At 43.1% G+C, this 22,887-nt stretch overlaps 1 protein-coding gene across 2 annotated transcripts in view; it reads left to right on the top strand.

Moving 5' to 3' along the window:
- Window positions 1-22,887, top strand: part of SASS6 (SAS-6 centriolar assembly protein) — a 171,456-nt gene that overhangs the window by 39,549 nt on the left and 109,020 nt on the right. For both annotated transcript variants that reach the window (XM_069232163.1, XM_069232162.1), the window contains exons 4-6: window positions 2,060-2,164; window positions 12,132-12,303; window positions 13,778-13,855. In XM_069232163.1, the coding sequence (XP_069088264.1) occupies window positions 2,060-2,164; window positions 12,132-12,303; window positions 13,778-13,855 (355 nt within the window). The remainder of the gene's footprint in view (window positions 1-2,059; window positions 2,165-12,131; window positions 12,304-13,777; window positions 13,856-22,887) is intronic.

Below are 22,887 nucleotides of genomic sequence, written 5' to 3'. Positions count from 1 at the left end.
TGATGAAGACTTTGTGTGGTAGATCGGAGTGTACAGTCAGCTACGTTTATAATTGTTTAGGTTCCTTAATGTCTGACGATCTAGAAAAGCATACAATTAAATGGCAGCAGAAACTTGATATTGGCAACCTGAGTTTTTATGAATCTCTAGAGTTTGGCCGCACTGTACTGGTGTCAGCAGATTAAGAGGCACAACACTTTAAGACGCTTTTTGATTTATACTACACACCGGCGAAGATCGCTAATGGCGGTGGGGGGGAGCGTTTCTCTGTCGAGCAACTGAAGACTGAAATATCAAAATTCTTTGAAATCTCTTTGTACCTAGATGTAGCCTTAACTCCCCACTTAATATTATTGGGGATACATAATGATATGGTTGTTTGGTCAGGCCAACTTTTTTGTATTTATGGCTATGGTTATTCCCCATTTGCATAATCTCTGCATGGCTTGACCCGCTTCCCCTGATGTTACATCTGTGTTTAGCACACTTGTTATAAATGTACAATTTGGAAAGTAATCTATATTTACAAAAAGGTTGAAACAGATCTGGGCCCTTTTCAGGCGGTAGATTTTAAACGTACCTACTTGAATTGCTTAGAAGTTAATGGGGCTCTCCATATATAGCTTTGGCTGAGACCACAAGGATTTAAACATCTTATTGATGCTGGATATACAATATACTGTATGCATGTTATCTCGCTGACTTGCCTTTTCTCTCTCTGTTAAAGACCTGAGTAATGATTTACTAATGTTGGTTGATAAATGCTAGACTCTAGTCTGTGAGGGGTGGACTGGTGGTATGGGTATTTAGAGGTCAATTGGTCGAGAAGATCTGTCTTGAAGGGGTATGAGTTGAGTATTGTTTTTATACTGGCCTGAACGTCTTGTTTTATTTGCACATCCTGCTTTGCACTTTATTTTATTTTGTTGTTGGTTTAGTAAATTGAAAGATATCCTGAAATTAGTGAATTTTTCTCTGCTCTCTGATACATTTGTCATTAAAGTTGATGTCTGAAAGGTATCATCCCCGTGCATATTATGAAACATATAATAATTTTTAAGGTGTTGGACCCATAACAAAAGTAAAATTAATGTGCAAAGCGGTGACACAAAGGACAGCTTCAAGGCACATTTTTATAACAAACATTATTAAAGGTTGTGTACATTTTTCAAATCACAGCCCATTTGCTTCAGCGCATAGGATACATTTCCCTTTAATTCAGTATCCTATTTCAGTAATTCAAACAGTGTTTAGGATATAGTGTATCAGTCAAATGCATTTCACAAGGACTGTTGCAGCACAGTCATAGGAGCAACATAATACTCAACATTAAATGACATCTAAGAGTGTATCAAACTGACCTCTTTCCTCATGAGTTAAAACCTAAATTTGATTTAAAAATATGGCATTGTATTATATTATTTATCTAGAAGTTTCTTAAATCTTACCTCTAGCTTGTTGCTGTACATTATGTGACAAAAACGTGTAGAATGAGAGAGCGGACATATCCTTGCTACAGGTGTCTGTGTACTTTGGGTCAAGAATGGTACATGTGTTTTGGTGAATCCTGAAATGTACAGCTAAAGAGTACTATCACAGTAGGCTGCCTTCTACACCCTCCACCGTGCAGGGAATTTCTTGCCAGGCACAATTTCTAAGTATTTACTTTGCTTCATAATACTTAGAATCTGTATTTGTAAGAACTTGCTTTTAATTGCAGGATCATAATGACTGAACTGTGATTTTCCTTTGGCTTTATATGTCTTATTGTATTGTAAAGACAATGCTGCTTAAGTTTCAGTGGTGTGCCTCTTTAGTTTGACAAACAGCATCTTCTGCAAGGGGGAAATGTGGTGAAGTTTCTTATTGTGTGTGATGTGAACAACCTGACGTAACACTTACTGGGCTATTATGTCACTTGAAATTACAATTTTAAACATTCCCATACATTTTGGATGTGTGCTTTTAGTGACATTGAAATGGAAAGAGTTATGACTTGATTTCTATTAACAACGTGTGCTAATCCACTTTTTCCCTGTTTTTTCCTGTCTTAATGAAGTCTGAAATTTCAGCAGTCTCTGCTGGTAGATTTTTCTGCCTTCCCACAAAGATTTATTGATCTGCTTCAACAGTGTATTCAAGAACAAATCAAAGAAGTTCCAAGGTAAGGAATCGAGATATTTAACAAAATGCCCAGAGTTCCTCAAAACTATTCTAATACTTTATGTTCAGTACATTATGATTAACATTATTTCTGTTCATTTGCAAGTCATTTGATACCTCAAAGTCCTTGCTTTTTGTTCCTGCTCTCCACAAGTGTCCTGTGCTGCTAACCTAAGTTGACCAGGATTTATTGAAATGAGGAAAAAATAATACCATTTTTAATTCATATATATTGTTACACAAACCATTTTACAGACCAAACAAAATTGTAGATACATTATGCACCCAGTAATAGACAAAAAATACTGAAAATGGTCACTCCCCCTCTACATTAGCAGTGACTACATACATTTGTCTAGGTATCTTACTGCAGTGCAAGACTGGGCAGAAAAATTATCTAGTGTTTCCTTAGTAACATTAGGCAAGCAACATTCTCCACTAAACTAATGTGTTTTGTGCCATTTCTTGTCAGATCAGTAATTTGCATTGAATGTCAGTGATGCCTGACAGATACCGGAGGATGAAGAAGGTTTTACCTAGGATGTAACCTGCATAATATTGCAATCTGGCATTCTTATGCAAGCCTGCTTTAATCACATTGTTAATTCTAATGGCACTAGCTATTGTTTGATTCTTATTCCAATTCTGTTAGTTGAACAGTATCACATTTACTAGTAACGTGCTACCGTAATTTTGGAAGATGTAACATAACATATTACTAAAGCTTCAAAGGATGATGAAAGCCGTATTAGAGTAGGGAATGGTGAGAGAAGGAAGGAAGGTAGGTTTAGTTTAAAAGATAATTGCAAAAACAAACATGTTTTCAGTTTGCTGCAGAATAAGACTAGGTCATCAATGTTTTGTGAACTTCGAGGTAGAGAACCTTTTTGTCTTATGTGGCGAACTTGAAAGATGGAGGCTCAGGCTAGTTCTGTTTAGGTTTTGCTGTCTGACCAGGTGATTTAATTGCCATTATTTAGCAGTCCTTTGCGAGCAAGGACTAGCATTTTAAATCAGCACCTGTTTTTACATTATAGTCCATAAGGGCGTTTGAGGATAACTCCAGTCTGGTTACATTGTTAAGCCCCCTTCCCCTTTCTGTATCGAGTACATCACCATCTTTTATGGTTGTCTGTATGGTGCACATAATTCAAAAGGTTAGAATCTTTACCGAAGTAAGTCTTCCATCATTATTCAAAATCATAGTTCATAGAAGTAAATAGAGTATCTGTCTCTATACAGAATTCCAAAACACTTTTATAACAGACAACTCTCCAGTTGAAACAGAACAATTCATTTGTAAAAAAATATTTTCTCTCCAATGTTATCACTCTAATAAGAACAACACAATAAACATCAAACCTGTTCTAAAAGTCAAATAGATTTAGGAACACACATGAGCATTAGTGACTAAGCCTTCTTTTATTTTTCCCTATTTTTTTTATAAAAAACTATTTCTTAGATTTTCGAATGTCACTGCATTGAAAACAAGTAGAACTGCATAGCACCTCCACATAACAGTTAACCACATAATACATAACATTCCCACACCATAGAAGGCCCCCACCTTCCCCATATCTTATCCTGTTTTCGCAGACAGCCCTATGCATTCTATATGGGCCCTCCCAATTGGGTGCACCAGTCCACTCCCACCCTCCATTCCGCTAGGTAAGGGTCATTTTTGGATTTCCACCTATGAACCATATTGGGTTTAGCGACCAAGGTATCAATACCCACAGGTTGTCTGATCAGCCTGAGGGGTGGGGGGACAAAGTGGTCTCCATTCTCATCGACATTGCCTAAGAATGCCACTTTTGGGGGGCTTAATTCAGTGTCACACTCCAAGACCTTAGTGAGTTATACGTTCACAGAAAAGGTGAAAGGATCGAACAGGCCCAGATCATGTGGTAAAAATCAGCTGGGGTTGCTGAGCAGTGGAAGCAAGCAGGGTGGGGAATCCTACTTCTATAATATAAAGGTGTCTGGGTGAGGTATGTTGTGTACAAATAATTTAATTGGATCAACTGTGAAAATGGCTAGCGTGCGTGGGGCTAATCTAGCCTCCCTCTAGTCTGCCTTATCCAGTTCACCAATCCAGGCCTTCCAACGATGTTTAAGAGTGTCAAAACCGGGGCATTCGCGATAAGTGGTATATTTGGGATATGGCCCTCTTACCAATGCAGCCTGATAGCAGTCCGACCTCGAGGTGCGGGGGGGCGCGGGGGGTAAATTCAGGTTTGTCAGTGTTGTGGAAGAATGTTGGCCGCAAGGGCGTGCAAATATTTGTGAAACTGAATCCAACAGAGGTGGTAAAGGTCTTGCAAACCTTAAAAAGTCAAGATGTGTTTCACAGCCCAAACATACCCCAGAACTGTGATGTATATCCGATCCCATTTACGGAATCCCTCCAACTCCAATGGATGGCAGAGCCAACACCCTGTCCAGAGTGGGGCCGTTCCAGTCAACGTTCAGTCCCACTCCAAAAATCTCAGTGTGGATCTCCAACAAATGAAGACCACACAAGTGATGTCGTGCATGATGTCTGGTAACTGGGTGCCATATAAGATATCTAGGAAGCGGTCAAGCCCCAGAAGAGAAAGCTCTCCTCGATTTAAGTGGGGTCATCCCACTAGCTGCTAAACCAGTCATTATTGACAATGAGTTGGGAAGCATAATAATAGCACTGGAGGTGCACCCATTTTATGGGGATTGTCTACCATTTGGGAATGCGATCCGTGACTGACCATCGGACCAAATAAAAGAGCGAATGTTGGAGTTCAAGTGTATAAAACTAGCAGTAGGTGGCTTTGGGGCGGGGGGGGGAGAGAAACAGGTGTGGGAAGTGCTGGAATTTGTACAGGAAGCGCATCATCTTAAAAAAGGCGATTCAGCCTATTACAAACAGGGGAAGCTGTTCCCATTGCTGGATGTCTGTTTTCATCTTGGATGCCAATGGAGTTAGACTGAGGTGATGTGTAAGCTTATGGAGGAGGGAGGTGTGAAACCCAAGGTATTTGAAGGAGAGACTCATTACCCGGATATTTGACTACCGCGTGTGGGCCCCGAGTGTCATCACGAACGGGTACGAGTAAAAATGTGTCTGTATTCACCTAGGCCTTGGAGTCTGAGGGTCAGCTAAGAACAGGAGGATGTCATTACCGTAGAGGGCAATCCTCTCCTCTGGTTTACCATCCCACGACTTCCCGCTCAGCATCACAACTCAGCAGCACCAGGGCAAATTAAATAGGGGAGACCGGGGCAGCCCTGGCGTGTGCCTCTGCAAATGGGGAAACAATACGAGAGAGAGCCATTGTACCCAGATTTGTGCATAGGGCTGGTGGTAAAGGGCGCTAATAGGGTGTTCTGTGTGCCTCCCTAGCCTGGCGTGCACAAGTGCAGCCTAGAGAAAGGACCTGTCAACCGTATTGAACACCTTCTCAAAGTCTATAAGGAGTGGCGCCGCTGGTGTGAGATTATATCCAGCCTAGAGAGTGCCACCTACACCCTCTTAATACAGTGTCTTGTGCTGTGCACTGACATGAAGGCACATTGATCACTGTGAATTAAGTATGGTAAAGTAGGTTGCAGTCGATTTTCCCAGAATTTTGGCAAGGAGCTTAATTTCTGGTTTGATCAACAAGATAGACGTGTACGAGAAGCACTTCCCAGGAGGGTGTTCTGGTTTGGGGATAACTGCGATAGAGGCTAAGTCGAGCCTAGATGCGAAGGTTCCCCACTCTGGCACCTCAATATAAAGCTTGTGCAGAAACTGGGTCATTTGAGTACAGAATTTCTGGTAGTACTCCATGGGTAGTCAGTTTGGACCGGGGGTCTTGCATGTCAGAGAGGGCAGAGTCGATCTCCTCAGTAGTAATGGGCTGGTCCAACTCATGGGCCAGAGAAGTAGGGATCGAGGGAGCGGGATATCACGAAGTAATGGGTGCTCGATCTCCCTAGGGGGAGGAGAGGGGGGTTCAAAGCTTATCGGCATAAAGGGTATGAGAAAAGATTGCAAAGGTCTAATGGCTATCAGGGGGTGTAGTAGTCGCTGGCCGCCTCATCTATGATGGGTGGCAAGCCAATATATTAATTTCCTGCTCTTATCACCGTGTTCATAAATGTTTCTAGTGTGTGTCCACCAGCATTTGCAGGCTGTCTCAAGGGCAGCCTGCCTTAAGCGGCTTCTGACCATCGAGAGCCGCCACATGGATACAAGGGTCAGGGGGCTGAGTTTTCAGGATGTGAATTTGGGTCTCGGGGTCTTGTGCCATTTTCACCTTTTTATTCTGCCGGATGAACCCTTTCTCCAGACCTCAAATCACTGCCTTACAGCCTCCCCCCCCCCCCCCCAATCAAGTGGCCACTGAGTACACTGACCCATGATTGATCTCGAAGTAGGCCTCGATATCTGGTTCTAAGGAAGCCACAAATGGTGGCCTCTGAGGTACCAGGCGTTGAGACCCCAAATGGGTCTCTGAGTGTGGTTTGCGCCACTGAAGGTCATAGAAAGAGGTGTTTGGTCAGAGATCCCTCTCTGGAGGGCGGGCACAGAGCTCACCTGGCCGACTTGTCGCTAGTACCAAGAGATCGATGCAGGACTCTGTTCATGCACTGTCGAAGTGTAAATAATAATCACTCCTGAAGATGGCAAACTCTCCACGTGTCGGAACCCCAGTGCGTCCATCCAGGTCGAGGGTTGGTGCACATGGGAAATGCGACCCTGAGTGGGGGGTGGGGGGGGGGGCAGGGGCAGTTGCATCAAGGTCAGAGTTGTGCACCATATTGAAATGGCCCCCCCCAAGGATCAGTACACCTATCGGTATGTCCACGAGTAAGGAAGTTAGGGAAGCCAGTGTCCCTGCAGGTGTTTGTTTTGACAGGACATTGTACTGGCAGCTCTCAAAGAGGCTCTCTACCGCCACGTAGCGCCCCTGAGGGTCCAAATGTGAGTTGGTAACTGCCAGTGGGAACACTTTATACGGCAGGATGGCCACTCCTCTGGAGCCCCACGTAAACATGGCATGGAACACCCTGTCGTACACACATCGTTGCAAGAAGGGGCACTGAGTACCCAGCCGGTGAGTCTCCTGGCGCATCAGAACAGCAGGCTGGAAGCGTTTAGTAAAGCGTAGGACTGCAGTGCATTTAAAGCGGTCCGGGAGTCCATTCACATACCAGGACATCAATTTAAGGGGACACATTTCTGTTGTACATGGGTTTGTGGAGTAGGAAAATGCAACCCGACCCAGGGAGCAGGCAGTGTGACGGTGGGGTCATGGGTGAGGTGCAGCATAGGTGTAACATAATGCAGTGGATATGACATAAACAAAACCATATATATGAAGTTTGTAAGAGCAGACGTAACTGTTTTGTGGTTTTTGAAAAGCATGGTGCTGCAATGCTACGCACCGCTGGGGCCTGCTCGGTCTGAGGGGGAGCGGGAGTCTCATCTCTCCTCAGCCAACTCCCATGCCTGCTCTGGGGGCCTCAAAAGCAGTACAAACTTTTAGGATCTTGGCTGTCAAGGGCCATGATGGGGCCCCAGGAGGGGGCCATTGGGCCAAGGATCTTTGGGCTCATTCCATTCCGAACCACAGTGAAAGAGCTGACTCCGGTACCCATGAACAAAACCAGGTTTCAAAGAATTACGCAACATCTGGCGGTTTAGAGTCCTCCGTGAACCCCACTATATGTAGATTGATATGGTGGGAGCGATTTTCAACATCATCTGCCCTTTTCTCCAGGATTGCCGTTGAGGTCAGAAGTCCCACTACTTGACGAGTGTGCTTCACATCATCTTCCACTGAGGAGACCTTGTGCTCTGCCACTGCGACTCGGGTGACAACGTTTTGAAGGTCTTAGCGGAGGAGCGCTGCAGCCATCTGGATCTCACCCACGCTGTTGTCTAGAGCAACTCTGGAGTCCTTTGTGACTTGGAGGATGGTGGTCAGATTGAGTTGGGTGTGTCCTGGAGGGTCCAACACACCTGAGGGTCTCCCAGAGGAACCGGGCCCATAGAAACAGTCCATCTTGGCCAGGGCAGGGCCAGTTGGTGGCCATTGCAGTCTGGTGCAGGGGGTCAGTGACGCTGTGAGGGCCCCTCCCAGGGTGCATCAACTCTTAGCGACCATATGGAATGACAGTGGGAACGAAGAAGCAGATGAACAGGGTCTCTTGCACTAGCCCACTGTAGAAAAATGGCTCCTTGTTGCAGTTCCCTCCCCACTACCCACACCCCCCTTCCCCCCCCCCCCCCCCTCCTCCCCCCCCACACACACACACACACACACACACACACTTTTTGACTGATGTTGATGCTGACTTGACTGAGAAGTGTACTGGGACCCTTCTAACCAGGCCCCAGCACCAGTGTTCTTTCACTAAAAATGTACCATTGTTTCCACAATTGGCACACCCCAGGCACACAGATAAGTCCCTTGTAAAAGGTACCAGTGGTACTAAGGGACCTGTGACCAGAGAAGGTCCCTAGCAGCTGCAGCAAGTGTTGTGCCACCCTATGGGACCCCTCACCTAACAAATGCACACTGCCATTGCAGATTGTGTGTACTGGTGGGGAGACAAAGGACGCCATGCACACAAAATACTGCCTGTGACATAGGTAAGTCACCCCTCTAGCAGGCCTTAAATCCCTAAGGCAAGGTGCACTATACCACAGGTGAGGGCATAGCTCAGGATGAGCAATATACCCCTACAGTGTCTAAGTCAATTCTTAGACATTGTAAGTACAGTGTGGACATATTAAGTATATGGTCTGGGAGTTTGTCAAAACGAACTCCACAGTTCTATAATGGCTACACTGAATACTGGGAAGTTTGGTATCAAACTTCTCAGAATAATAAACCCACCCCGATGCCAGTGTTGGATTTAAAACAAATGCACATAGAGGGCATCTTAGAGATGCCCGCTGTATTTTACCCAATCCTTCAGTGCAGGACTGGCTGGTCTGTGCCAGCCTGCCACTGAGAGACGAGTTTCTGACCCCCTGGAGTGAGAGCCTTTGTGCTCTCTAGGGCCAGAAACAATGCCTTCATGGGTGGAGGTGCTTAACACCTCCCCCCTATAGGGACTGTAACACCTAGCAGTGAGCCTCAAAGGCTCAGGCTCAGGCTCTGTGTTACAATGCCCCAGGGCACTCCAGCTAGTGGAGATGCCTGCTACCCCCCCCACCCGGCCTGTCTTCAGATTTAAAGAACCGGCAACAGCGACTCGTCCTGCGGGCCCAGCGACCTCTGCTGACTCCGAGGACTGCCCTGCAAACCCAAAGGACCACGAAACTCCCGTGGACAGCGGCTCTGTCCAAACAACAAAGAAGAAACCATCTTTAAAGGGATTCTCACCTCACTCCTGAAGCGTGAATCCCCAACACTCTTCACCCGGCCCATGTCCAGAGAAACCAACACCAAAGTGACTCCCACGACGTGTCCACCCTGAGACCCCCTCCCTGCACCCCCATGGCAATGCCTGCAGTGAGAATCCAGAGGAACCCCCTGACTGCAACTGTCTGGTAACCAAGAACCCAACACCTGGAAGAAGCACTGCACCCGCAGCCTCCAGGCCTGAGAGGAACCAACTACTGGTGCAGGAGTGACCAGCAGGCGGCCCTCATCATTGCCCAGTTGGTGGCTGGCCCGAGAAGCCCCCTCTGTGTGCCCTGCCTGCATCGCCAGAGTGACCTCTGGGCCCCTCCAGTGAATCCAACACAAAACCTGACGTCTTGTTAGCACACTGCACCCGTCCACCCCTGTGCCGATGAGGGTGTATTTTGTGTTCCTGTTTGGGACCCACCCCGTGCTCTACAAAAAAAACCCTGGTCTGCTCCCCGAGGACGCAGGTACTTACTTGCTAGCAGACTGGAACCGGAGTACCCCTAGTCTCCATAGGCGCCTATGATATTTGGTCCCCTCTTTGACCTCTGCACCTGACAGGCCCTGTGTTGCTGGTGCAGGGTGTTTGGGGTTCTCTTGATCCCCTAACGGTGGACTGCCTATGCCCCGGAGACTGAACTTGTAAGTGCTTTACTTACCCGACAAACTAACCTTTACTTACCTCCCAGGAACTGTTGAATTTTGCAGTGTCCACTTTTAAAATAACTTATTGCTATTTTATGCTGAATTGTGTACATTACTGTTTTCATTCAACGTTCTATATTTACCTATGCCAAGTACCTTACAATTTATGTACTTACTTGATATCTGAATCTTGTGGTTCTAAAATGAATTAAGAAAATATATATATTTTTTCTCTATAAAAACCTATTGACCTGGAGTTAAGTCTTTTAATGTGTGTTCCATTTATTGCCCTGTGTGTACAACAAATGATGAGCCTATAACTGCTCAACCACACTACCACAAATAGGGCATTAGTATTATCTGTTATTGCCACTATCAACCTCTAAGGGGAACCCCTGGACTCTGTGCACGTTATCTCTCACTTTGAGATAGTATATACAGAGCCAGCTTCCTACACCCACTAGACAAGAGTGGCCACAGCAAGGAAACAGTCAGGCACAAGTGGGATGATCGCTCGGCGTCCAGTAAGCTGGAGTTCGAAAAGCCGGGTTATGGCTGACGCTTGTACCCGGCACCAAAAAAGTGGCGTCCTCTCGTCCCAGTGGCTCCAGCCTCGCCAAGGAGGCTCCGGACATGTTGAGAGGGCAAGAGAGATCCATGGGTCTCCGGGCTTAGCACATGACCAGTCTGGATGTTTGCGCGTGAGGAGGACCAGGCCGGATGACTAGGAGGTTGGGAACGTCTCAAACAGCTTGCTGGCTGCCTTGGCCTTGCCCCCTTCATTTTCCCCTATTTAAAATTGAAAGACATTTTAACGCTGACATGTGTCAATGCAGACAAGAGCCTTAAAGATGCCAGCTTGCAGCACAAATTCTTTTCTAGGTGTGGCCATAGACACAGCTTTAGTTGTTTCACTGGATTTTTTAATTTTTTATTTAATAATCATACAGAATATAAATAATATGCATACATTGAGGGTTTACGTGGTCAGTGGGCTTCATCCATTGGTCAGTTATATTGTAATTTTCATTTTCGTTTTACTTCTGCCTACCCCTGCATGGTGGCTACATGTCAGCCCACTTTACCCATTTACTCCTTTCATTTTGAGTGACGGTACAATGCCTGTGCACTTTGTTCACATTCACCTAATAATAGGTGCTCTCTCTTTAGCAATACTTATGTTTAATTGTGTTTTATATTAACTTTAGATAGCAGCTTAGATAATACCTGTAAACCCCTGACTTTCTACTGATATCATTTTCTTAGTGGTCACTTCCCATTTTGTTCTCTTTAGGGTGCAGATCTGTATTTTTCTAACAGAAAGATGTTTGACCGCATAGGAACGCACCTATTATTTTTGGCAATTTTACCAAATGTGAAATTATGTTTATATTTTTAAAAGTGTGTTCTAGAAACAAAATATAAAATGCCATTACTGGTTTGTGTGGGGCACAAGAGAATCAATAAATGGTGATTACCTTGTTCCCAGCTAATTTTGTGGACTAAGCACAATAGGACATAGAGAAGCTATGCATGTACTTAAGGTCTTCTTAGCTCCTCTGAGACCTCAAAAGATTGTCCCTGTTAGACTCATGCCATTTTAAACAGCCCTCAACGTTGAGGGGTAATGAAAGATATGTGGCCTTGATGTATCGGAACTGTTTGTTTTCTGTATGGTGTGCCTTCATTTCAAGAATACTGCCCTGACATCAAAAGATGCATTATTATTTTTTAGTTTTTTTTTAAATTGGGTACCTTTTTAATTGCAGTGGCTTTAATCAACTGGTTGATGATTTCTTTTTTAATTACTTGTAGCTCACTCTGCAAGGTTACATAGTCTTTACATAGATTAGTAATTCACTTCTAATTTTCACTAATTAAACAAGCTGTTTTTTAACACGTCATTTGTTTTAATCTGTCTAATGATTTTTTTTAAAGGTTCTTGCTCCAGCTAGTTTCTTCAGCATCAGTATTAGATCACACACCTGCTTTTTTGAATGTTGTGGAAACCAACCCATTTAAACATTTGACACACCTCTCGTTAAAACTTTTACCTGGAAGTGACACAGATATAAAGAAGTACCTAGCGATCTGCTTAAAGGACATTAAGGTAAGACATAAAAAATAGGTAAGCATATTTATTCTGATTCCACTGAATGGTTTCAGGAGTTAATACCCGTAGCTGGTAATTTCCTTGGTCATACTTCTCCATATTATGTACAAAGATTTGTACCTGTTCATTATTTGGGATTTTAAAATGGATGTTGGGTTTTGCATTTATTGTTTCTTCATTTGTTCTTTGTGGGTGTATTTTCTCTCCAGCATTTATCATGTTTTGTTGACTTGTGTTTCACACTGTGTTTAAAATTAGTGGTGGGCAGAACGCGTGGAGTTTCACTCCGAAGAGTTCCACAGAGTTACATGCAAAATCTGCGAGATTCCTCAGAATTCTGTGGGTGGGCAGAAACTGGTATGTTGCGCTGCTCGCTCTGACTTTTTTTAGTGCCTTGAACTTGTTCCACAAATGGCACCACACGGTATGCCAGAGGGTGCTGCTGCTTGTATTGGTTTTACTGCAGCCCGAGTAGGTTTTCAATTCAAGCTGCAGTTTTCACAACACAAACGCTTGTGACCATCCGAGTTGGGGAAAACCTCACCAAGTGCCCTCTTAGCACCTAAAAATCACTAGGCCTTAAATCATTTACCGTATCATGTCTCAGAACACCCCAGACTTCTGGGCCTGCAAGTACTTTTGAGTCTAGCAGCTTGGTTGATTTAAATTGACTTCTGTAAATAACTTTACAATTCTCAAATCACTCCATCTTGATGGTTAGTGAAACAAAGACCACATTTAAAAAAACCTTTCATATAGGTCTCAAACTACTATAACCATGGACCTAGGGCACCAAGGTGGGGAGGATATTTCCCCAGGGATAAGTATCTATGTCTTTTCAGTAGTGGAGCTGGATTGTGAGTACTCCAGTAAATTGTGGTTGTAGCAGACATAAGCTTTTTTGAGAAGTTGAAAGCAGCTGTAGAAGGATCAACAGAAAGCAAAGGAGAAGCTTGGTTTAGAACAGATACTAAGTCTCATGAGCATATGCTGGAGACAAATTATAAGCCTGATGGTTTTGGAATGGTAGGATAAGTATAGTGTGGTCTGTACATTGGAGAAAAGTTAACTGAACTACCAAAGCAATGTTAGAGATGAAGACATGATCAAGAATGTGTCTTGCACTATATGTTGCACCAGGCACATTTTGATCAAGGCCGATTGCAGAGCATGCAGTCGTTCTCTTCTGCCTGGATGTTGAAGTGGCCTAACGGTGGAATGGTGGATGGCTCATGGTCAAAGGGGGCAATATCATCTGTTAAGGATGTATTAATTTCAAATGAAGAACCAGCAGGAGGATAAATGAAACTCAACTATTGTTACAAGTAAGTAACGTTCTTCTACAACATTGCATATTTATCGATTTGTATACTTTCAGAGAAGACTGTCAAGTAGTACATATTCAAATTAGAGAAAGAAGAATTGATGTCTTAAGTACTTACATACATTTTTATTTTTTCATTAACCATAGGAAGAAAAATTATTGCTGGAGCGAAAACTTAAAAAAACAGAAGATGATTTAGGTCGACAACTTAGTTATACACAGCAGGTAAACTACAAAATATCATTACAATTATTATTATTTATAGGTGACTGCTTTAATTTTAATAGAATGTGGTTACAGCTGTTACTCTGTTAGTTAGGGACAACTGTTGTAGAATTTGTATTACAACAACCTGTTTGTGGAGGTGCTGTAGCAATTGCCCATAGGGATAGCAGGCTTTCCAATTGTCCCATAGTATTTCTAATTTTATATTTCTGTATTTTATATTGGACTTGCTTTCTGCGCTACTCAAACAGTTGTGTTTGGTGGTGATAATGTGCCCTATTAAGAAAACAAATGCATGTGCACAGCTTGTATTTGCACTGTGAACATCACATCATTGAAAGACCGAGTAGCAGTTTGAGACCACAGTTTGGTCTTTAACCGCCAGACTGGGTAATATCTGACAGACTGAATAATATTTGACAGACTGGATGATATTTGACAGACTGGATAATATTTGACAGACAGGACGGTGATTTTCCTCATCTCTCTGCCTCACCCCCGCTGCTGGGTGAAACCCGACTTCACCCGCGGGCAGTTGAATGGCTGGGGATCCCTGGGACCCACTTGCCCTCCCCTTCCTAGGTGCTCCCTAACTCGGTGCCACCTGATATATGCCGCACAACGAGTGCATTTGCCAATAGATTTTTTTGCCTGCATTTTTAATATAATTTGTATACAAAACAATGAAGGCTGGCATGTTTGAAATAAGCTTAGCCAGTGGTAACCACTTGGGCCGCATCCCAATCCTTTGTTATTTTGCACACAGTGCCACCTCGGTTTGGACCCAGCTATATGCACATCAGGCCTAGGATGCTATTTGTCCTGATCAGGGAGGACCTAGACTGGCAGTTCGGACTGAAATGTTCTCATAAGAAGCAGGGTCAAGACTGATTACCATATGGCTGGTATCAAACTGAGGTGGCATGGTGGGTATAAAAACAATAGATTGAGATGCTGCCTGAGCGATTGCCAGTGGTTGCGATTAATGCAAGCATTACATCCATCACCTTATTGTTTTTGCATTTTTAATAAGCAGCTGTGCTGACATAATGGTGTGCCCTCATCTGTATGGGGCATTGTCCCATGGAGATGAAAGAATGCTCCCCAACCCCCCTGTGGATTGCATCTGCTTACAATTTGTTCTGGCACAATTCATATCGGTGATGGGGGTCACAAGATCATATACAACCCATTTTCTAATATAAGATTGCCCTGAGGAAAAAAAAAAAAAGAAGCAAGCAGTTTATGGAATACACATTGTGTGTCCCTCATGTGGGGAAATGGGATCCAGTTTATACAATGCTAGCTGCTCAGTCTTCAGGCCAAGTAGTATCCTGGAACATTTCCCTTTTGAAAGTATACAACAAAATCTCTGATGCTGACCGTGTCATGCTGTATTAGCATTTATCATTGGCGCAACAACATTTTGTCTTGCTTCTTCTGATTATCTTTGCCCTCTGCAGCACAAAGAAAGGCCCAGAAGATTGGAAGTAGGAGAGAAAAGCATGATTCTATTATTGATACAGAATAAAGATGCTTCTTTAAGAATATTAAACCATCTCACAATAGGTTTACTAAATAAATTACTGTGAAAATCGATGATTGAGTGTCATTTTTTGTTTTTCGAAGACTAGTTGAGAGCAATTTCAGTTTACTAATGTATCAAACAGCTGTTTTGCATGAAGGACCAGACATGTTTTTGAAGCTGTAGCTCAAAGCTATGAAATGCCCCATGCACATGGTGAAAAGAAACATTCACAAAGTAAATTAAGTATTTCTAAGCATTTATTAATCAACATTTGACATAAATGATAAACATAAATAGTTTATTTTCCAACTGTTCACCTATCTTATCTTCAGGTTTTTCTTTTCCAGTGCAAACAACCAATGCGCCTCATAAATCTCCGAGCCAGGAGAGAAAGACAGGTTTATAAAATCATGGATTTCTTGCTTACTAAGAAGGAGTCGAACTCCACCAGTGCTTTAAAAGGTACAGCTCTTGCCAATGACTCTGAGACAGCAGGCGCGGCGGAAGTGGAGACTGCACAGGATGTTGAAAGGACTTGTGCTGACCTGGGAACAACAAACGCACTTACCCCTCAGCCCAACAAAACCAGCATAATGGTCAAAACATAAATTCACGGATGTTACCAAAATGACACTTTTTCCACTTTAAATCTCAGTAACTGGAACTGGAGTGTCCGTGGCGCTCTTCATTTTCCAAACACCCTGCCGCAAGAAGAGAACTACACTGACTATATTATAACAGAGGAATTTCCACTGATAGGTCTTTCAGACACTTGCTCAGATACATTTCAAGGCAATCAGATTACAAGTAAAAAAAAATAATTTAGATCCATCTGCAGTACAAGCTCACCAAGAAAAGGTTGTTAATTTTGCAATATAATAACCACAACTACATCTGACACGCATGTAACTTCAGCAGCCATGGCAACGGAGCAACAAGAGGCACCTGATGACCCATTGGACCACACAACGGGGGCCAATTCAAATGTTGAACCATTGACATCTGGAGACTCGTGGAAGGCCTTGCTAGCAACAATGGACGAGATGTCAGCAGCCATCCAATTTCAAGCAGATAAGCAAGACATCCAGGTAGACTTACTTAACATCTTGGCCATCCACATTGTGAGCATCAACAACAAGCTACAATCCTTGAACGATCTGATAAAAAGGTCTCAAACCCACTCATACACCCAGCAGTTGACATGTCAGTGCGCCACCATAGGCGACAATTCACAAGCCACTCTGGAAATCCTAAATGACATCTTGAAAGAGGTAAAAGCCCAGACCCTTAGAACTCAAGAGTACTTTAGTCGTAGTGGCGAGAAGGCCCCCAAAACCCCGGCGAACAAGGAAAGCACACAAAACATGGAGGAACCTCATCAGGGAAGCAATCATTTCATGGAAAATTACTTATCTGGACATGGAAGGTCTTAGAAGAACACAGAGGGCAGATCATGCCTTCGTGCACAAGAAACAGGTTCCTCCACGGGCGGATTGTTGAATTGTTAGGAACGGATTCCTTCAGAGGAAGAGTTCTCCCTCACGAAATGGGGAAAGAAACGACAAAGGAAAGCACGGAAAAAAATCGAAGGGGGTCCAGCAACACAGTATATGGATATAATTTGCTAAATTTAATGGTTTGCAGTGTAAGGAACCAGAAATAACAGACAACAGCAAAAAGACAGCAAGCCAGGTTAAATCTAGCCAGACGAGGGAAGAACAGCCAGCCAGTGAGGACAATCCCACGTGTGAACCAAGCGCTTTAGGCAATCAATACACATCACACCAACAGTCTCCTAAAACCTCTCTCTCCAGCAACAAGCGGGGTGGCAGCTTCTTGCATGGTGAGGCGGCCTTAAGAGAATCACAGGGAAAAAGATCAACTACTAGATAGTGCCCAGAACAAGGATCCCAGCAGGTAAGTGACATGCCGGAATCCGCCAAACTCAGGGAACATGACCCTCAATGTTCAAGCTCTGTGCATAACACCATTGCAACAAACCAACCTACAGGTAAAAACAAACAGCTTTTAGATCACGGGCACTATCTTTGGTCAGACTACTGCATAAACAGCGCAGCACAAAAAAGAATTACGGGACATCAGATATCGCAGGATAAAGTGGCTTCACAGGACAATAAATTACTCTTTATCCCTTGTTATGGTTCGAAGGGGGCTTTTGACATACTAAATAGAGGCGCAATACTGAAGTTAATACATGTGATTCACCCCCTGGCTCACATCTCCACAATAGAGCTGATGACTGTTGAGTTCATTCCACACCCAAATAACAAAGACAAAGAGGCAACGCTGACATCCTGGGCTACGTCTGATATAATTGACCAAATTTTACCATATCCAGACACGTTCAGCGCTTGGGGCATCGTCCTGCAAAAATTATATCTGCCCAGATACACTAAACTTCTGATACTGCAACGAAAGAAGGGCAGATCAATTTTAAAAGGGGCCGTGGGAGTAGAAACTCCCCAAGTAATTGGGAACACTTAACAATAATAAAACATCAAAGCATGCTTCACCATGGCATACACCAACAGATCTTCATTGGCACACCCTAGACAGTCAAACAGGCTGGAAGGCAAAAACGACAATAATCATCATTGGTCCTGATGGAAACCCAGACAACAGCCATATATACCGCTGGAACACCCATGGTCTAAAAAACCTGGTTACCGACAAGGCGGTCCTGAGTTTCCTACAGCAGTTTGAAATCATCATGTTGCAGGAAACATGGTGTACGGAGCCAATACAAATTTCTGGATATTCTGGGATAGACGTCTCTGCAAAACAACCTCAAAGACACGGACACCCCAAGGGGGGTTTCGCAACGTACTGCTCCACGAAAATCAACTGGGTGACCAAACAGATCGACCTGGGAATTGACTGGCTGCTACCCATTATGATGGAACACCGGGCTCCATTAGGCAACAACAGAACCTTACTACTGATCAATGTATATACTCACCCTAATAAAACGCAAAACAGAGAAAATATGGAAACATTGATCAGCATTGTAAAAATGCTGCAGAAGCAAAATAAGGACGCAATCCTCCTTCTGTCCAGTGATTTCAACCTTGATTTGAGAAAGGGCAGCACAAAACCTCTTAATGGAACATGCGCGAACACAAAGCTTTAAATCCTGGGATTGCGTCTCCTGATGCCTCTCCCCGAGGATGCTTCATCCGCACAAGTAACCTTAAGTGGCACTAAAAAATCCAACATCGACTTTACATTTATCAATGAACCCCCACTGCCATTAGTTTCATCATATAGGATTAAAGAACGCACTGAGAGTGACCACTTCCCACAACTCATTAAGATCCGGAATAATTGGAACAGGCTACCCTCCGCTAATATCATAATTTTGGCCCCAGTGACTTATGATAGAAAAAAATTGAAATGGAGGGGGCTGGGCCTTGGAATAGTAATGGAAGAAGTGTACTGCAGTGCCAGCACGATTAATGAGCTTAATGAAACACTAAGAATGCAGGAACAAGAAGATCATCCTCCAGGAGAACGAGTGACTGCTTGGACGCACTTGTGTGATTACTTAATGAATACATTTTCCATCAAAAAACGTCTCCCAATTTCGGTCATAGAGACAAAAAACAAAGTTAGGAGCGGCAGAGCAGAAAAGCCATGGTTTACCAAAACACTGCGTAATCGGAAAAATCAAGTCTCTAGAGAATTAAAAAAAAGTCCTAAGGGACACACGCTGAGGAAGGAAATCTGATAGCACAAGGCTCTCTGAGCTAAGAGCCAAATACAAGAAAAACTGCTGGATGGCAAAACTGAGGTATCATGAGGATTTGTGGACCAAGCTGCTCATGTCCAACAAACAGAAAAATAATAACAATAAGTTCTGGGAACTGATAAACGGACTAAATCAGGGAAAAAATCGAGACACGAACGCCGGTATTGATGCGGCCACATGGGAAGCCCACATACAAACAATGTTCTCACTCCCAGAGCACCATTTGAAGGAGGAGGCCACTCAGGCAACTAAAGACTCAAGTAAGATTAACTTTGGTTTCAGAGTGACAACGCAAAGTGATTTACCTCTAAACGAAAATGAACAAAAGTACACACTTACGAGTATCGACATCGAAAAGCTGACCAGCCTTATCAGGAAATTAAAACTGAAATGGGCAGCTGGCCAGAACCGAATTCCGAACGCCATGTTTAGAGGAGTCCCTTCATTCTGGGCACACTATATGACGCTGCTTTTTAATGACCTCCAGGGCACCACAGGTCTACCAGATGCATGGAAAGGCAGTATCATTCACCCAATAGACAAAGCAGGCAACCCTGCAAGCCCTTCAAACTACAGGCTAATAGCATTGATAGACGTGGAAGCAAAACTCTACACAGCCTGTTTACTGCAACAACTACCAGAATGGATTCATGACAGACATCTAATTCCACAATGACAGACAGGTTTCAGAGCCTGTATGGGAGCCTCCACTAACCTGACAAACCTGGCTCTTCTGGGAAACAAAGCCAGGCTTAAGAAGAAAAGGCTATTTGCACGCTTTATTGATCTAAAGGCAGCTTTTGATTGCGCACCAAGAACCCCCCTATGGGAGAAACTAAAAGGTTGGGGATTACCCTGCAGCCTTCTCAATGCAATGATGGACTTGTACACAGGCACTTGGGCACAAATAAAAATCGGAGAAAGTGGACACCAGACCAACAGAATATTAACAGCAAAAGGACTAAAACAAGGGTGTGTATTAGCTCCTATGCTGTTCAACTTGTACCTTGCTGACCTAGCCAAGGCTCTAGCACCTGTAAACAGCCATCCGCCAGAATTGGCCAAGAAAGGAATAGCATGGCTACAGTATGCAGACGACATAGTTTTACTCAGCCAAACACCAGTCGGCCTACAGCACAGCATCAACGCATTTCATACTTACATAACAATGCAAGGTCTGGAATTGAATTTGAGTAAAACTAAGTTTGTCCGCCTAGTAAACATGAAGTATAAATCTGCTTCTTGGTTCATAACTGGAACCAAGGTGGAGGTTGTCCCCACATACAAATATTTGGGATTCACCATGGATCGCCTCTTGACTTTCAAGCCACAGCTTGCTGTTGCTCAAGCTAAAGTCCTTTCATTGACCTATGGCTTCAAAGTACTAAAACAAAAATTGAGCTACCCGTCCTATTCTCACCTGCTTTCAGTCATGGCAGCACAGCTAATGCCCACTGTCACTTATGGCGCCTAAATCATGCTGGGGAAGGAGGCCGTTTTTTTTATAATCAAGTCCAGACAAAGGCCTACAGAATGGTTTTTCGCAAACCACGACCAGCATCTCCAGCCCAGGTCCGACTAGAATTGGGTCTGGAAAAACTACAAATTTCAGAGTAAATGTACCTTCATCAAATTATGCTGGAGGATGCGGGCAGCAGAGATTGGTACCTTAAATAACTTATGTTGGATGGAAATCGAGGAGCAACAGCGTCATAACGATAAAGGTACCTGGGGTCAGCAATTAAACAACTGTATTAAAGTGCTAGGTCTGCTAGAAGCCTGGGAGTAGAACCTGGGACAAAAGGTCTTTTATTGGAAGGTAAATGCTGTCACCAAGATAAAATCTTTAAATTCTGACAAACAAAAATTGGCAAGACGACAGCACGCCTGGATTGTAATAACATCATACAAAACCTTACAGGCACAGGAATATCTAGCAGCATCCTTCAACCAGTTGCTGAAACACCAGTTCATGCTCTTTCGATTTGGGTTGATGGAAACAAAAGATATGCTCCTTTCTTGGAGACAAGATCCGACACATTCCTGTCAACTGTGTGGGTACAGACGAGTCACTAGAACACATTTTTTGTGTGTGCCCAGCGTTGCTAGGTTACAGGATATTGTGTCTGAAATGTAATTTTAGGACATTGGACATACGCTCATGCAGGCCGGTTGTCATCAGTTGGCTCAGCGGACTTTCAATTCTGTTTTCTTGTCGAGTGACCAAATTTATGGTACAGGCCCAGAAAGAACTAGAGAATAAAGTCTAAGCCGAGCACACACGGATTATCATTTTATGCTAGTAAATCTCCTGATAGGTTAACTGCAGCCAGAAAACCGTCTCAGGCATAACTTAGCGTTAATTTATTTTTATTTTTCCCTGAGCCTCACTCATCTACAATCCTAGTTCTGTATGAGAGTAAGAAAGCCCTAAATTCAAGACTACGAGTAAGGTTGGAATCAGTGGAGAACATTTTAGCCGTGTACAAATTTATCATAATGATAAGTTTTAGTTCAAACAAGCACTTCTTGTTTTATGAGTCTTTATTTAATTCAGTGAGTATGCTAAGTATTTATACAAATATGCATGTCTGAATTGCAATGGTTTTAATTAACCGTGTCAATAAACTTAAACTTTAAACTTTGTTGTTGTTGTTAAACTTTGTTTGTTCATGTTTTTTTTTTTTTTTTCTTTTCCAAAAGTGCTTTTGTTAATTGTGTGCTTGCAAGCTAGCTCTTCTTGGAAGTGCTGTTTTGTGTGAGTTCATCTGATGTCGGCTGAAACGTAGTCATTAAGACTTGATGTCTTCTGTGTATAAAGACATTGCATGTTCTTTAATATCATACCTATACTGTAAAATAAAATGTTTCTGTTCAGATTCAACAGAATGTAAAATTTCTGATAATATAATAAGTTAGCACAGTTGATCATAGAGCATGAATTCAGGCTACTGAGATCCTTCATGCTTGCTTTAATTGCATACAATATTATGCTGCACCAACTTCCTCAAAGGAAGTCTGACCCTCCCTCCCCTATAATTGCATAGCATGACGATCTATCCCTTGAGATCTGGCTTTGATCTACAGCTGCTGCTTACCAGATAAAAAAAAAATCAATCATCACTGATGTCCTATTGCATGAACAATTACTCTTTTACTCACCAACTTTTGTGACTTAATCTGTTTTTTTTAGGCACCTTGAGAATTCATTCAGCAAGTTGTAGAGTGAGGCAAGCTGACCTAATTGGCCTTTTAGCCTTAAACTGTGGAAAAACCCCATTGAGCACATTGCTGTGCATGTGACCTTTTTAAATATTGAAAGTTTTATAAAAAGAAGATTTGTCAGTATTAAATAGGTAGGCTTTCTTATTGGACAGACTTTATAATCAACACCATAGCTTGCAAAACTAGGTTCAAACACCCTAATTTAGGCCACATTAACTCAGTCTTTGGTCCTACATTGGTTCATACAACAAGTACCAGTGCTTATGGTTTAATAATGATGATGTACGTATTGTATAGTCAGTGGCTTTTTACTCCATTATACTAGATCAGCAGTACAACATTCTCTTTTAACTATTTCACTTATTTGTTGTCCTTACTCTCTTATTGAATCACATGAACAGAATTGCATCTTCCCTGGGTGATAGTTCATTATAATTTACGTTGGTAGGGAAAACACGCAACCAGTCTATCTCTAGAATGTTATTTGAAAGCTGGTGCCACATGAGATGA

Source organism: Pleurodeles waltl, chromosome 4_2 (assembly GCF_031143425.1).
Source record: "Pleurodeles waltl isolate 20211129_DDA chromosome 4_2, aPleWal1.hap1.20221129, whole genome shotgun sequence".
NCBI lineage: Eukaryota > Metazoa > Chordata > Amphibia > Caudata > Salamandridae > Pleurodeles > Pleurodeles waltl.
The sequence above is the reverse complement of the archived record's forward strand: the minus strand, read 5'-3'. Positions and strand labels throughout refer to the sequence as shown.